Source organism: Balearica regulorum, chromosome 5, assembly GCF_011004875.1.
Source record: "Balearica regulorum gibbericeps isolate bBalReg1 chromosome 5, bBalReg1.pri, whole genome shotgun sequence".
Classification (NCBI taxonomy): domain Eukaryota; kingdom Metazoa; phylum Chordata; class Aves; order Gruiformes; family Gruidae; genus Balearica; species Balearica regulorum.
Window position 1 is genome coordinate 58,414,069 of NC_046188.1, and position 17,978 is coordinate 58,432,046.

Genomic DNA, 17,978 nt, shown 5'->3' on the forward strand with positions numbered 1-17,978 from the left:
TAACTTGTAGAGGACCCCAAGTCCTGTGCTCACAGCAGTCTTTTGGTATAGCAATCTGTGACACCTTTATGAGGCTGGAAGTATTGATATCCCCATTATGCAGACAGGGAGAAAATACCAAGAAAGTACATGATATTTTTCAAAGTTTACAGAGTAAGTTAGCAGCACAGTCCTCAGATTAGAAATTGCTTTGCTCTTTCCAGAGGCCCCAGAAACATGCAGCCCTCTCTCCTCAAGAAAGACATTTCTCTGGAAAGCATTCCTCCACCAGTTGCTCTGCGAGACATAGCCCTTAGTTTGAACACTTACATGTCTTCAACCTTCAGAAATTTTCCTGCATAAAGGTCAGCGTACAAATGCCAAAGGCAGACTGATGTGAAAGTCATCCACTTCCCTTGCACACCCTGTATCAAGCACTGGCGGCAAAGGACAAAGCATGGAGGAAATTAAGACTCTCTGGGGTGGATGAGCAACCCAGGCTGATGGCTGGGGGCCTGAAGGTTCAGGCTTCCTGGCAGGAAGGTGAGGTGCAGCTGGGTCAGACGAACCCCCACAATTTGTTTCCCACCCAGGGATTTGAAGGAGAGGTGGTTCACCGCCTCTCACCCACACCTGTCCCAGTGCTGCCGAGCAGCTCTGCGTGGAGGAGCCCAAACCCTCCCCATTTTCCAGTTTGCTTAGCACTTGTTCTCTGAGGCAACAACCACACTGAAGCTGGAAGGTGCATGGTTTGCATTGCCAGCTGTGCAGGGGCTAGCGTTCATTGGACTGATTTAGTGCTGAGGGTGAAATGATGTGAAAAATGGGCTCAAGTTGCAGCGTAAATCCCAGGGTGCTGTAAGGCTTGCAGAGACTGTGCTGATGCCCATATTTTACTCATTGATACCCAAACTGGATGAACTGTAAATCATCCTGCCCTCAAACTCCTTTCCTCTTCTCCCCAGCTGGAGTGGAACATATGTTGACAGCATATCCATATGGCAGGGGCAGAGTCTCATGAGACATACTTCAGCCTGTTAATTGGATCAAGAGTATCCCTACAGGCAATACAGTGACTATTGTACAAACACTGCATTTGACAAGAGCATTTCCTAGTCGCCTGCTGGAGCAGACTTACGCGTCTGGAGCAGGCTTAGGAGACCCCTCTCTCTCCTTTCCCTAATCTTAAGAATATCCAGCTCCATGTTGTGCACATCAGGATCGTGGCAGAAACAAGCCATGCATTTCAGATGCAGACATCTGCTCCTCCACACCTCCTGGCAGCTATAAAACATGCTTTAGGCACTGAAGACATACCTGTGTGTGAAATGAGACTTTCTAAAGTAAATACCCAACTCTTATAGATTTCAAGGCAACACTATGATGCAGTGACACTGCATAGGACCACAGGAACGGTTTTGTTGACCAGCATTCAGCTGTGGTCCAAGCCTATCCTGTGACACTCCCCTCCTGCGCTGTATCTGTGCCAGAGGATCTCCAACCCCTAGGGAACATCCAGCTCACATCAATCTGAAGTATAGAAGCTTCCAGGGGCATCAGGGTCCTCTGAATACAGACTGGCTGTATGCTATAGCAGGCAAATATGAGAGACTTCCTCCACTTTACTATAATGTGACATTAGCCATCACAGTGTTTTCAACTAAAATATTAGAATAAATATCCAGAGTCCATTCTCATGACATTCCAGTGAGTGCAAACCACTTGTATGTTCAATCTGAAACACAGTTACAAGCTGTAGACATAACGAACTATGTTTTCAAAAAGAGAACACTTTAGAGACTGAGATATCAATAACTAATATTAAGAAAATACTGTCACTCTTAGGACGATTTGTATGGTCTCAAGCTCTTTGCAAATGTTGGAATTCTTATGGTAACTAAAGGAAGGACAATACCAGAGACAATAAAGTTAAGATTTTATCAAGGATTTCCACCCAGCCTTGAAGTCAGCCAGCAAACCTGTGATTTTGGGATGTCGATTTAAATTTACTTAGATCATCAGTAATCAGAGATAAGTCCAGAGAAACCACTAAACTACAGCAGGGTAAAGCTGTTACAAGCAAATGGAAACCTACCCTGTACAATGTCAAACTGAGCTGCAAGAATCATCAGGTACACACGAAACACTGTAAATCCTACAACTTATACTCCACTAATCACAACTTCAGTTGATATATATTGCTTTTGTTTTGGTCTCATACCTACTAGCCCCACCCAGGACTGAGGCTCCATTGCTGAACCATGCTGTTGTCTAACTCTGCTATGACAGGGGACTGAACCTGCAGAACAGCAGGTGCAAGCATCAGTTTACCTCTGCTTGAAAAAAGTTTCAAAACTTCATCTCACAAACTCACTGTAACAAAAGTCTGTGGTTCTCAGATGACTTGTATGGTCTCACACTCAGTGTGAGTGTGACTTTGATCACTGAGCCGCAGGTCACATGGTGATTCTCTGCAAGAATAATCTCCTGTTACTCACTCCTCTCCGCCACCCATCACACAGACCATTTTACCACTTGTCCCTTAATTTTCCAATAAAGGCTATTATTTACAGCAGAATATTTAAAAATTATTGTTTGGTTTCCGTACATTGGAAATGCTGTGCTGAACAAAATGAGGTCAGCTTTATTTCATAAATTCTTGTTAAAATCTCGATTTACTTCCTCTAGCTGAGATTACTGCCAGAACTCAAAGATAAGCACCACTAATCAGAGCTTGGCTTTCCACATTTCCCTCCCCACCTTTCTCAGAGAAACACCACACATCAGCAGAGCTGTTTGACCCATTTCAGAAGCAGGTGTCTCTTGAAAGTAAAGAACAGAATCTGAAGGCTCCTCTTCTCCATTTCCTGTCCAGGGTACTTCAGGTCAGGTTGTGCTGACATAAACTTTTAATTAATAGAACCAACATCAAGCAGCAGATACTGAATTGATAGCGTGCATTTGAGATGCTGTTTAGCAGTTACTCACAAAGCTCATCACTAAATACCAAGAGCGTGTGTGTATCATACACAGGCACAGATAGGTGAACTTGTTAAAAATGCCGTACTTTGAATGCTTAACAACAACTATGCCTACAATTTTCTAAGTGGTGAGCAGAATGAGTTGTACCATTTCCAAAAGGTCAAGGGGAATCCTGTAGTTAAAACAAGCCAAGCTCCACAGACCGCTGGGGAAATGTAGCTGTATACTCTGCTCATCATTCACTCAGGAAGGATATAAAGGCCTTTCTGTGCTAAAACGTATTTTTCTCAGCATTAATCCTCTACAGCTATTGATAGTAACTTAGGAGAACATTTCTAAGCACTGAATTAAATAAAATCATCAACATTGCTGTGGTAACAAGCTTTGGAAACGCAAACCCTCTGCTGGTATATTTTGCAGTGAAGAGACAGATAGGACTATGATAGATCAGCTATGGTACTGCTACAAGAAGATAATGAAATTATGCTCCATTAACAATCTCAAGTAAGGGCATTTGTGCCAAAATAAATGAGATAACCTTTAGCACACATAATCTAGAGCCTTTTCCAGGGATTGAGGAATGCAGGTTGGAAAATTCCAAAACTGTAGCCATGTAAAGGCATTGAACCAGTGCATCCAATCAGCACGGTCCAGCAGAAAAAACCACTTGTCTTGCACGCAATTCCTAGCATTTCTCAGGTCAAAAGCATTGCATTAAAAGGAGATTTAAAATATTGTTACTAAAGAAATACGGCACATTTATTTATTTGAGGATCAAGTGGAAGACATTTCCTTGAATTTTACCTATTCTGGGATTTTCTGTGAAAGCGTGACTCTTTCTTCTGCCTTCTGGTCACGGGGGGTGCAGGGGTGGACGGGAGGGGAGGAGGAGCAGCAGGTGTTGGAGATGGAGGTAGGCCATTGCTTGGTTTGCTTTTGTGGTTTTTGTCTGCTTCATATTCAAATGTGCGTTTGGGCTTGGGGACAGGATTCACCGCGGTGTTAGCTGGGCTTTCAAGGAGCAGTTTAGAGCCAGCTGAGTTTGCAGTAACCCCCTGTTTTGTCTTACTGCTCTTCTCGGCCTCAGCAGGTGTTTCTGGTTCACTCCCCAAAATAACACTCCCTCCTTTGCTATCACTTAGGGTTTCACTCAGTCCCTCCACAGTACTCAGAGTCACAGACTTTTTCCTCCCTTTGTCAACACTGTAACAGCTACTTGGTAACTGGGGGAGGCCTCTGCCAGGCTGCTCTTTCAGTGCCTGCTCGATCTTCTGTATTCTGTTAAGCACTGCAGAGGACTCTTTCCTTACAGGGCCCTTCAGGAAAGCAGCAGAAGGAAGCTCGCTCCTGCCTGATCTCTTTTCAAACCGATGGCAGGAATCCCTGTCCAGCAGTTCCTCCTCCTCTGTTTCAGGGTAAGAGCACTCAGAAAATGTTCTGCTCATTCTTCTGAGCCCTTTGAAATCGAACGTCTTCTCACTGCAAGGAGAGGTCAGCACGCTGGGGCAGCTCTCACTGCCCGACCTCTCCCCACCATCCCTCTTGTCCACACACCCGCTCATCCTGGGGGGCGGCTCCCGGCGGCACTCCCATTCTGTGATCTTCTGCCTGATGTCCAGTGCCTGGGAGCGGACGCTCGCTCGGCTGAGGGAAAGATTCCGCAAGTTGGTGGCAGTGCCCAAGGACAGAGTGCTCCGGGCGAGCAGGTGGCTCCCTATCGCTTCCCCATCTTGAGCCTCCTTTTGACTCTCCTTTTGGTCCTCGGCCTTGAACACGGACAGCCTTTTATCCAAAGTGCCCACGCTGACGGCTTTGAGTGGGTGGCTCGGGGAGTCGGTGTCCGATGGGCTCGTGGAGGTGCTTCGCAGCGTAGACGTGCGGCTGCTCCAGTCCTTGAGGCGCAGTCTGGAGCTGGAGGCTTTGGTGAGACGAGTGGAGCGGCAAGAGTCCTCACTATCGCTGAGGGGATAGGCTGGGCTTCTTCGCGGGGACAAAAGAGGCGGTGGAGAGACTGAGTGACACCTAGAAGCAGAAAGAAATAACAAATCAAGTCCTTGGGGAAACTAGCGTTATTTGCCAAATTTGTTCTGGCTGCAGGTCAAGCAGAGGATGTCTGCACACCGCAAAGCTACCCCAAAGCATCTCTAAGACACCACATACCATCCAGCCACAGAGTCAGGGGTGGCAGCAATTAACTGATGTCAGTGATAAGCTGATGAGCAGGGCATTCAGCACCTCCAAAGCCAGTTTTCTCACCTCTGTATGACCCCAGCTTTTCCAAGTTTCCCGAGTTTAAACACAGCTGAGATTCTCATAGCAAACCATTCCTTGAATGCATCTACCACCTCCAGCAGAATAGCGCACTGGTCTCCCAGGTTAAGGAGTTCCTCTGCAGGAAAAGGGGACTGTCAGGGAGAAGACTCCCACTGCAATAAAAATAGCAAAGACTGACCAACAAGGAGCACAGTTTACTCACTGGTTACAGTGAACAAACCAATTTAAAAAGATGCCAGATTTTAATTCATAACATCTGAAGCAAAGTACCGCTGTGGTCAGCTGCTGCAGTATTTTAGCCACAGCGTTTCAGTCCCCAATGTACACAGTAAACTAAATAAAATGGCAAAACGAAGACCTGTTTTGTCTTTGGTCTGATGCTGTGGCCAACAGATTAAATTCTCCTTATCAAATGGAAGTAATTTCTTATTGAAAGAACATTACAGACTGAAAAAAACCCCACACTAATCTTCCCACAGCATGTGTTGAAGAATATAAACTATACAGAAAAGTCTCAGTGTTACCCTAGAAAAAACCCTCAGAACAAATTCTTGCCATGGTTTGCAAAATCAGATATTGTTAGTGGGGGTTTGTACATTGTGGCAAAGACTTTTAAGAACAAAAAGACAAAAGGAAATTAAACAACACATTAAGCAGCTGGCTCATCACCGATGAGTCAGCAATAAGAAAATTAAGCCAAAACCATGTCAAAAAAGGGGGTTTACTGCACTGCCACAATACATACGTATAAACCATAGCAGAAATATTCATGACTCCTTTAACATTTTGCCATAGCAACCTTTCTGTTCCAAACAGTACGGAAAGAAGAGGAGAGACCCAAAAGTAGTGCCTTACATATGCAGTTAAATTTCCATTCTGTGAAGACTGTGGACAGCAAGTTGTGGGGTTTTTTTAAACTGTCCTGTAGACACAAAATCCAAATGAAAGAACTATGTGACCAAAAGAAATAATGGGAGCAAATGTCTCCACTATAGCAAAGGGAGAAAAGATTTAGAAGATCCCTGCTGCTATATGGTTTTCTCCCCAATAGCCAGCCAATACCTACAGGCACAGGTGCCAAGTTCTGCACATTAATGCAAAAATTCAGAGCACTGGGGCAATTTCTGAAAAATTTACTTTGACACAGGAGATATTTTCTTCTCCTTTGTACACATCCCCAAACCAAATTATTAGATTTCATCCCAGTTTCCTACAGTGGATACTTTGCAAGTAAAGCTCAGAAGTATCACAAAAGAAAAAAGTTCTGGTCAGAAAAGGACAATGATAAAATTATCACAAAAGGAAACTTTTCTCTTTTTCAGAGTCCTGCGATAATCAAGACTTTTTGGCACAGAAGTTGCACTGCTCAATGACTTCTGTTTCTTGTTTTGAAAAATAAACATGTCCATAGGAAAAGAGTGATCTTACACCAAAGACAATGGCAAATACTCCACCAACTGCTTAAAGCTTCCTCGTTTCAGGACAGAAAGGATGCACCTCACAATACACTCTTCATTCTAGAAGTTACATTTGCTGCTATTCTATACAACTTCAGACAGGTGTCTTAAGAGATCTCAGAAGATCAAAAGCAGGTGACAGATGATGAGTGGCTTTGGCTGGTTGTTGCACCATAGAGCTTGTAGTGAATTACCTTGGCCTACACACCTTTACAGGGCCTGAAGATGCAACCTAAATCAGTCTCCTCAGACTTGGTGGGGTGCCCTGATTCTTCATTATTCCTGTCTGTCTCGATCTCTTCAGTTTAACACCACAAAGTCAAAATTTTATATTATTCTTAACACTCCCTTAGCTTAGACTTGAGATCATGTTCTCCTAATTCCTGTGTGTCGTGCAGGCCTGCTCCAGAGCTGCACTGACATTTGTCTCCATGAAACTATCGCCCAGTGGAAGTGTATTTTACATATAAAGACTACAGCCTCCACTGCAGCCTTTGAAACCACTTACTCATTAGATTCTAAATTATAATCTAAATTGACAATAGCAAGAATAAAATACAAAATGACTGGGATAAAGTCAGTAATGGGACAGCAGAGGTGAAGTACGCGCTGACAATCCTCTCTGCCTTTGACTCACTATATAGAAAATACCGTAGGCGTAGTACTTCATCTCCTTACACTCTAAGAAATATCTTTTCAGTTGTTTCCACTGTCAGGAAAAGGTTTGTTGACTTATCAGGAGAGCAGGAAAAGGGGAAAAGCATGATTTGCATAACTTGCAGAAGTTGCAAAACATTTCTTCTTAGAGATATGAGCCATTCTTTCAAATCCCACGTTTCCAGTAAGGTAACTGCACTTAAGGCTTGATCTTGAAACCCCTGAATTCAGTTACAAAACTCCCACTGACTTCCACTGTGCAAGACTGGGGCTGCAGAGCAACAGGCCCTCTGGAGTTGTATGCTGTTAAGTACTTGGGATACCACAGTTAAGAAAAAGATTCTGGTTTACATGGCATTATACTGTAAATTTAAGTGATCCAGATAGAAGATATAGGGCTAATTCAACAAGAAAGAGAAAGAAGGCTTTCTCCATATGGCTTCAGGCATGCATTCTCTAAAGGACAATGGCAAGTAACGGGGGGGGGGGGGGGGGGGGGGGGGGGGGGGGGGGGGGAAGCCCAAAAGCTGATCAGTGGATAATAAAGTGGTCCTTCCCCAAGAAACCTACTTCCATTAGAAGAATATTCTCTTGAAGGCACAATAGTTCCACTGACTTTAAAACTAGTATTGTTGGACAAATAATTAAATAACTTGCAATCGTCCATACAAAGATTGTAAAGCAAAATGTTTTTATTGAAGTTTTCTACATACACGATGATGCATGCAGCACCTTACAAAGCATATAATTACATACACTTTCAAAATATTACATATAAGCAACATAAAGATTACGGAATCAAGTTTAGATTTCTTAACAAGTTCACATGAACAGCACCTTCTTTCCTGGCAAGGACATTTCTTTGAGAATATCAGCATTTCACAAAACACATTGGAGTAAGTTGCTCCGATTGCCTGATAAGGGTATTCTTCCAATACGCAGCTTTAGGTGCGCAGCTCTGAAACCACTGGCAAGTCAGCAGTGAACTGGAATCTCAAAGGCAAATCACCTGCCAAGCAGCCCACAACGTCTTGTGAACTGGTCACAGCCCCCGAAACTACCTTCCTGGTGGGACTCGTTGCTTCATAGCGTGGGGAGCAGACAGAATCTGAGAGGTGGTTTCCAGCCCTCTAGACCATGCTTAGTTTTGCTGCTGTGAGTTGTTCCCTGAGGAATCACCAGAATTACCCACAGTAGGAGAAAACTGATATCAGTCACACTCTGTAGGATTTTGAACTCTAGATACAATCAATCTTTAAATTCTGATTTAATCTCTTCTCTCCAGTTTCTCTTTTTCTCACTCAAACACAGAAAAAACTTTTTATTTACAAAAACTGTAATTCTCCAGGCCCACTCTCAAATAAAGATATGATTTCCATGGATGAATGTATGTATTTGTATTGTTTTCTCTAATAAAGGCTAACATCAGCAGGTATCTGCTTTCACCAGTTCCTGAACACCTGTGGATAACAGTGGAGCTGTATCTCATCTGCACCAAGAAGAGAACAGAACCATTTGCCACGTTGCTTTGAGATAATTTGCACCCTACTCATCACAATGTAAAAGATGAAAAATCTGAATTCCTGTCCTCTTTGTGAGGCCTCCAGCAAGGCTGACTTCTACTAAAAATCTATGGTGATGGAGAAAGGTTAGTTCTTGGTGCCATAAATGCCTGAGCCCTTACACTATACCTGACCCAAAAGTCAGAAAGTCTCTGACTTTGGACAACACACCAATCGTTTCCTACCTGCAAAATGTGGGTGCTAACACTTGGCTGTGTGTAGAAGAGGGAGAATTTAATCCCTGGAGACAGCTCTGAAAGCGGGCAATACAAAACCAGTACCAAAAGCAGTGATCCTTTGGATCCAGCTGAGCAGAAGCACAGCTTCTGCCTGCTTCTGCTGCCAAACATGAACTCCAGAAAAGAGGAGAATTGAGTGCAGGCGACTCCCACAACTTCATGACATAGCTTTCAACAACAGGAGGCAGCCAGAATGGTGGCCAAAGAGCTGCCTTTATACATCTTTTGGAAATCAGATTACAGTGGATAATAAGAATGTGCATTTACAGAGGAGTTTGCATCCACAATCCACAGAGTTTTTATAAACACTAATAACAACATTAAGTTGCATTTCTGACCAGGGATTAAAGGTGACTGGAGGGTGGTTAGTGACTTGCCTTCAAAGAGTTACAGGACTCCTAACTCCCACTGCCCTGCTCTAACCTCTGAGCTAAGCAGCTCAGACTCCAGAGCACCATTTTAGCTCTCCTGAAGCGTCAGGAGTGACTCCACAGATCATCATGTGCTGAGGAAAGACAAGTTGGCAGAAGCTGCTCAGCAATCTTTCAGTTTTGCAAATCCTGTCTGCCCTGCTTAAACTACCACAGAATAAGACAACAGTTTTTGGTGCTCTGATCCAGGGAATTTCCCACTTCAACATGCTCATGCTTGGGAGTCCATTTACTGAAAAAGGAGCAAGAAACACGTTGACAAAAAGGTACTGGGTCTTTCCAGACTCCTGTTGATGAGATCCCGTCATTTCACAGTAACACTGATGTTTGGTGAGCTCACGCAAAGTCACACAGCACTGTTTTTATTCCTCGGGACTTTCTCCCCCGTTTTGCCAGGAAAATATTGCTTTCTTAATATTTTATTTAGGCTTTCTGCTTATCCCTGACTTTTCTCAGGGTATTGTGCCATTTCACCATGGACAACCTAACCTGTTTCAGAGTAATGATAATAACGTTAGAATCAGTTGTGACCGTAAACATGTTAGTTTGTGTATTGAGCAGTTTTGGCCTGCCACGCAAGGCAAGAGACTTCTTGTTGCTCTAGCCAATATTTAAAGAGACCTGAAACAAAAGCAACAGAAATTTCTCCTTGCAAGAGCAGCAAAACTCATTTTTAATACAGACATTAAAGCTGCCCTGGTCTCAGGTAATTGAGGATGTAACTGCAAAATCCTCCAGAAACTTGTAAGAGAGAATGCTAGGAAGTGCTCAGCTATCAACTTTCAAATTATTTCATACACTACAAATTGATAACATTTTATCATTAATGATGATTTTCATTTCTTTAAATAAAGAACCTCTCTCAAGCAAAAGATTGCACAAAAATGATAATATTAAGCACTAATTCAGATATTGTTAACACTCCATTGGAAAGAATGGTAAAGCCCACACCTTTCTGCAGTCTTGTTAGTCTTTTTGGCTACTGAGCAAACAAAATAGATGTGTTCAGACTTCAGGATGAAAACCCCAGCATTGTCTTTATAACTGAATGTTGAAAAACCCCTAAGTCCTGGGGATTTTATTATGTGCCCAGATGAGCTTATATATGTCCAGACCTTCAACCAGTAGAAAGACAAGCGAACTAAGAAAAATCAGAGAACAAGATCTAACTTACTGGATTCTTGGATTTTCAAAAGGGTATTTTTCTCCCATGCAAATGTAACTTCTCACCACATTAAAAAGCTGTACTTGCATTTTTGTATTCAGACTAAAAATGGATTGTATTATGAGTTCAGACCTGATTTCTATCCATAATTCAGGATGCAGAAACAAAAATGAGGACGCACATTTTTTTGAAGTGAGCAAGAGGCACAATGATGTCCACCCGAAAGCAGAGCCCTGTGGTCAGACTGTTACACAGTGGTTCAGCAGCGCAGAAAGGTCCCTTCAGTCAGAAGCAGCTCCTACTTCGTGCCAGTCACCATGAATGTGAATACTGGAATTCATCCTTCCCAGAGCAAGGCAAAGGGAGAGGGAAGCACACCTTGCTCACCCGTTAACCGGAACCAAGTGCATCATGCACATTTTGATGCACTGCTACTGAGAGCGGATGTAATGGCTTGCTATGGTATTCATTTCCATTGAACTTCCACTTGATTTAACATAGTAGGGAGAAGAGAGAAAATGTGTAGAACCCAGCAGAAGCTCAAGTTGGAACCAGTGTTCCTGTGTCATTACTTCTGTGGCCTGGACAAAACAAGCACTTTTGAAGAGGTTCAGCGCCAACAGCTCCATGTAACTATTACAGTCTCACACCGCCCTAAGGGCACTGCTGCCAAGAAATCGCCCAGCAAACAGAAAAGCACTCTTCTGCCTCTGTCAGACACACGCTTGTGAAAGCTCCTGGTAGGAATCAATACTTTTGCACAAACAAAAACTGAACACACTACTGTGCTACAGCAGTCTTCCAGTCATGCCTCTCCAGGTACAAAAAAGCAGAGTAGTTTGAAGAAGGCCAAAAAAGTCTTAACAACTTTGAAGCAATGTTGAGGAACACTCCAAAAAATTCCCTCTTCCTCCCTCTATACAAGAACTAGGAATAATTTCCTCTATGCTTTCCTCCAAAGAGCTATGAGAAGTCCGCTTTCACTATCAAACACTACCAGTTAGTGCTTTGGTTACATTTTGAGATGAGTTATAAAACAAACCAATGGACAGAGAAGTAAAGATTCAGCATCATTTGCTTGTGACACTGCCACTTCCTTGAATCTTTCATTGTATTAATTGTACCAGGAGCAGAAAAGGTCTTTAAAATCAACGTTATTGTTACTCCTTGTAACTAGGGATTATGGAAACATTTAGAGCAGACAAAAGGGACCTCCTGCACTACTGAATTTAAATCCAATTTTGTTTGGCAGCAAACCTTTCTATTACAATATATTCTACACTCTGGCATAGCCAATAGTATTGTAATTTTCTACATAGCTCAAGTAGATAACTACAAATTATATTTCATTATCTTAACTCTAAATAAGCGCTTATGGTGAGTAAAGGAGGTAAACTTTTCGCACTCGCTGCTGGGCACACAGTAGTAAGGTGGGTTTTGAGCCAATTCAACTTGGTAATGCAGTAGTACAACTTGTCGTATCTTGCCTCTCACTTGGAAAGGAAAGTGATATAAGTGGCAACAGAACAACCCCTCTTCCATGAGACCCTTTATGACTTTTGAGCTCTCACCAGGAGCATGGCTCAAAATCCCCAAAAATCTGCATTTCAGATAACCTCCTCCCTTTATTGTTGACTTTGGGATTGTGACAAAAAAACAAGACAGAAAATACTTTCCAAACTGAAAGGTGAATTTGCATTATAAGACTGTTTGAAATAGGCTCACTCTCATGAACATGTGCTAGTGATGGAAAAGTCCCAGCAGTTAGAGAGAATGAGGCAATAAAATCAAAGTGGATGAATATCACAAAATGTTTAAAGATATACCAAAAATAGAAACACAAATTATTTTTTCTGTTTGTACTTCTGAATTTTTTTTCCCCCCAGGGAATTTTGATACTTTCAATTTAAATAAAAATTGAGACCATATCAGAACTAGCTACAAAATGATAAGCCACTAGGACTGTGAAACAAAACAAAACAAAAATCAAGCTCTGTGTGCTGTTTTTAAAAGCTCTAGTTTCTGTGCTCCCAAGAAGTACTGAGTTAATGATAACAATCGTGGGACACATTTGTGAGAGTGCCGTGGTGAATTCCTGCGTATAAAACCCCTCCAGACCTCCGGGTCTTTGCGGTTCATGAAGAGCAGTACACACAAACTCAGCTGACTGCAGCTGACCTGTTTTTACAGCTTAGAAGCAAAACGTCTGATTTACACCAGTGAAATTCAAGAGTCGTTCTGCCAAAGTAAATTATGTGAAGTGGCAACTATGCTCTACAACTGTACAAAAAAAGGGCAAATAAAATTGATGAGTCAGATCCTAAATACTTGAATTAGACTGGATCTGCAAAGCAAAGACAGTAAGAAAATCTGACAATGACAAATGATGGTAAAATAAAATGTGATCAGTCAACGTGCACTAGGTACATGTCTTTGCCAAGAAATTTCTAAGGGTGAAGAAGATAACAGGAAACTGTGAAATTATCTAGACTGAGAGGGCTAGCTTCCCTACCGCTCTAGATTTATGGCAGTCTTCTGCTGTTACAAGGCAAGTGTGGGATGGTTTTTAAGTAATGCCATGTTTAAGCCTTTTTCACCCCCTCTGTTCAGATACAAATGACTACCCAAAGCACAGAAGATTGACTAGCCTGTACTGTACCTTCCATCACAGTGATCAGAAGCTGACTGCACACAGAAAAAAAATCAAAAGTAAGAACTGAAATATAAGAGAGACATATTCTCTCTTTTCCATTGAAGTACAGTGCACTGGTTTCATAGGACCATCTCTCATTTTCACCTCAAAAAAATAACGATTCAAACTTGAAAAATGGAAGCCTCCCTCACCATTACTCTTTTCCTGTAACATGTTCTAAATAATAATTTATGCAGTACACGTTTCCACTGTTATATCTCCACTATTACTTATTTTTATTATGTTCTGGAAACGGTTCAGCATGTTCAAGTCTCACCTGCTTTCTTAAGATCTTGGGAGTTTCGTTCGAGGAAGAGTGGCAACACAGCAAATGATAGCATTTTCTTAAATCAGGCAGAATATACAAGCTCTTATTTGTCTATTTAAGAACTGCCAGTCCTTGAAACTTGTTCTTTAGCAGCATGTCTAAACATGACTGTTCAAAATCCCAGCGCACATGGAAGCTCTCAGTTTTGCTTATTCAAAGCACAGGTGATTTTCAACATGCTTATCTGCCCTGGAATCTCAAAGCAATAAACTCTGCGGAACTAATTCTGCCAGAGCTTTGCAAGTTTTCTACTCTTACATGCACACAATTTGGGAAGGGTTAAAAGTTATTTTTATAAATTGTAATGCTTAGTTTTTAACACATCTGAGGCCATTCTGGGTTTGGTCACCTCCAAGTCTGGAATTCTGGTTTGGAAAAGCTGTTGTAAAATAGGTTCATCCCGTTTCTGCTCTGACAAGTCAGAAAAACTTACAAGGTCACTGTATACTACTTTACTGAAATACTCTATACCCAAAGGGAAAAGAGCTGAACTGGAAGCCAGAAAGTCATGAGTCCTGGCTGCACGCTAATCCAGAATACAGCCAAGCCTGCTTTCCCTGCTTTACATATAAATCAACTTCTAGGTCACGCAAAACCTCATCAAATAAACCTAGGAATAAATATCTAATAGGGACAGAAAAAGAATGGGAATTCAGGACTCCATCCCATCTTTAACAACCATTCTCAATCTCATCCACTCAGAGAAGGTGCTTTCAGAATAAATACAAAATCTATTCTTTGCCTGTCCTACCAGTATCCACATTTTCTTTCCAGACCCACCAGCTTAGCTCTGGTCCTCAATGTGTTGCCAATGTCCACTGAGGTCTTTCTAGTTTTTAGTTTTTTCTGGTTTTCTGGGTTTGTAAAGTAGTTTGTTTAACACAGTGAGAAAGCATCCTAGAAGAGCAGGTTATAAAACTGAAAGCCATTATCCATCTGTCTGCTATGAAACAGGCATTCTTAATTTCTGTCATCATTTCAACTACTGATGTCACAATCCAGCAAGTTTGAGGCCTGAGACATCTGGAGAAAATACAGTATGTCACAACAGGATAACACCAAATTGACTGAAAAGATCTGAAAATGTTTGTGCTGCTTTTGGAGTTACCACACTGCATAGGAAAAAAAAATCAAATTAAAAAAATTTAAAGTCCCAGCAGAATAGAAGTTCCTGCATTATCTCTATGAATCCAGCACAACCAAAACATCAGTCCTGTGTGAATACAGCCTGTCTGACTGACTGACATGGCAGTTACCATGCACTTGAAGCTCATGTATTGTGAAAGTAGTTCACAAGTACTATGGACTGTCTGAGGCAGGGGAAAAGGAGTAATTCTCATTTTAATCTTTTAGATAGAGAGTGCTCAGGCCTCTGAGGGGTCTCATCTCTGACCAGTAGCTGGCTGCCATCCTGTTGTCACGACAACTGCAGCAACTCAGTTCAACTTTGTGCAAATTTCTCCTCTGTAAGCAAAAAGCTGAAATAATGGCATACAATCGGCCCGCGCCAGGTTACATGATGCTGAGAGCGCTACGTGTCCTCTGAAGAGCAGTCTCTGTACATGTTTCTATATTATGGATGAAGCAGTCTGACAGCGTTTTGTTTGTTACTGTATTACCTTTACAATGATAAGACTAGAGAAATGCGCCCTTGCTCTTCATCTTTAGCTTCATTTTTTAAGTTTCACCCTCTCTTTGTCCCTTAGAAGAATGGATTTCCTGCCTAGATCTCCAAAGATCTCTGCGCGTAAAACTTAGACTATTTTTCCAACATAATAAGGGTATTACCTTCCTCTGTGAACTTCCCAGTCAGTTATGCAATTGCACCCCAACAGTTGTGTCTCTGCAGTGACATTCATTGCAACCCTTGAAGATGGTCAAAACAGTTTTCCTAATAAAAGGTACACCTTTGGAGTTTGCTTGTGGGTTTTTTGTTTTGCTTTTTGTTTGGTTGTTTTTTTTTCAAGAACAAGGCCAACAGACTTTGTAGAGGGGAGCACTAGATATCTCTCAACGTGTGACTTTTATGTGAACAACTGCAAGAACAAAATTAGATGCAGGATTTTTTGTTCAGCACCTGAAAAAGTAGAAAAGAGAAGAACCAGTTGATAAGTGAAATATGACTCGTGGAGGTGCTGAAGCAAGGGAGAGGGATGGAAACACATGGACACTTACTGCTTTCTCAAATACCAGAAGCACATGCTGAAGTGATATGTAATACTTTGTGTGTTCAGAAGAAACAGCTAGTACAGACTTGCAGCACAGTTTTGGTATCAGGACATACTGAGGGTACAAACAGGATTTCGTAAGCTGCCACTGCCTGCGATGACTTATCCTGACCTGTAAGTTCTGAACAGACATCCTTCATATCATCATATACATCCCATCCAAACCTATACAACAGACCACAGCTGCACTGCCTGACATTCACAGATACACTCTATGTTTTACGGACGCTACGGTGAGAGGAGCAAAGGAACATAAATACACGTGAAATAACATAAAATACACGTTAAGAGTCTATCCTGTACATGTTAATTGAGTATACAATGTGTCTCATCTTTAGAGGCTGCATCCTGTCTCTCAAGGAGGAAAGATTTGAAGGTTTACAACCTTGGCCTCTCTCATAATTTTCTTTAGTGTCTTTGACCTTATGAAATGCAAAATATATTCCAGCTGTGACAGACAAACATGACCATTGGGACACATTACATTGTGCATAGATTTGTACAGGTTAAGAAGAAATTGAATGCTTTGCTTGAACTTAAGAGGAAATCTTCTTTCCGTTTCAGTGATGGCCCTTTTTCATTCACTTTCTTTCAATATCTATGAATCAGGGTTTAATTTTCTTCTGGCTTATGTCAGCGCAAATCAAGAGTTACTGAAGAGAAGTTGCTAAAGATGCAAACTGATGCAAAATTTGTTGTTACAGGAAGATTTAAGGCATTTACCTGGCGCAAATGCACGCTTATGAAAAGCAAAGTTTCAGTCTAAATAACATTTGCACTGAAAATTAAATTCCATTACTATATCTGACTGGTTACTGTATGCTTCATTCTACTTTGTTTAGCTAAACAAGCCAGGAAACGTGTTGGGCATACCCACAACTGAGTTTACATGAAAGACTTTGCCAGCCAAGAGTTGTTGGGTTTGTTTTTTTTTTAATTGAACACAGGTTTGAAAAAAATCTTTGATCCATTTATTTCCAAATTTGTTGGCAGATACACATAAACTGAAAAAGAAAAAAAATTTTAAAAGTGCCGAACTATGACTTGCAATGCTTGTTGCCATCATACTTGTTTACCTAAGAGTCCAGACAAGGCCAAATTTAACTTGGCCAAAGGCTACATCTGGCCCTAATTCAATTCCACCGAATATTAACAAAAGAGCAATCAGACAGTGCTCGAGCACTGTGCGCACCAATATTCAAAAACATGATCTAAAGGAAACTTTCCAAAAGATTTAGACATTGGCTTCTCTCTGTTTTTTTTCTGACCATAACTGTCAACAGGAGCAGAGTTAGGTCAGGGAAAGCCACTCCCCATCACTTTCTTCACTGTGATCAAGGGTAACATAAATGTGTACATTACGCAGCTGAAATGAGTCTCCCAGACCACATTTCATCACCACACCTACAAGAGCTGTGGGATCTCAAGCCTAAATTTGGAATCAGGATAATACCTGGGGTATTTATATATCCTTTATAAACATTTCATTCTCATAAGACCCTTGGCTTCTTATAAAACTGTGAATTTAGTTTTACACTCTTCTGTTGGCCTATTAGGTTTTATAAGGAGCTGGCCAATATAGTTTTACTTTTCCTATCTTAGGAGAGAAGTTGCATCTATTAGAACCCTGAGGATGAAAATGTTTTGCTACCAGGAATGCTGTACAGTAATAAGGAACTGCAAGTTTTACTTAATTTAGAGCAACTAAATTTAAACTTAGAACAACTAAAAGCAAGTAGACATTTCTTCTATCACCCATTCTTTCATTTCAGGACAGAGTCAAAAATAAACCTCATGTCCCTACAGGAAGATACATAGATAGCATCAGGCAAAGCATCAAGAAAATGAAAGTGTTACAGAGCAAATGAAGCAATACCAACATCTGTGTTTAAGGCAGCAAGAAAAAGCCACTCGCAATGTTTATAAGCTCATCAGCTGAGAAAAATATTTGCTCTCTAAAGACTACAAAAACTAACAACAAACT

The 17,978-nt window shown here is 41.5% G+C and overlaps 1 protein-coding gene across 8 annotated transcripts in view; it reads right to left on the bottom strand.

Moving 5' to 3' along the window:
- DENND2B (DENN domain containing 2B) overlaps positions 1-17,978 on the bottom strand; it is a 181,956-nt gene that overhangs the window by 70,003 nt on the left and 93,975 nt on the right. For 5 of the 8 annotated variants that reach the window (XM_075755119.1, XM_075755116.1, XM_075755117.1 and 2 more), the window contains one exon: positions 3,766-4,983. The exons of the other annotated variants lie outside the window; for them this stretch is intronic. In XM_075755119.1, coding sequence (XP_075611234.1) covers positions 3,766-4,983 — 1,218 coding nt within the window. The remainder of the gene's footprint in view (positions 1-3,765; positions 4,984-17,978) is intronic. 8 annotated transcript variants of the gene reach the window in all.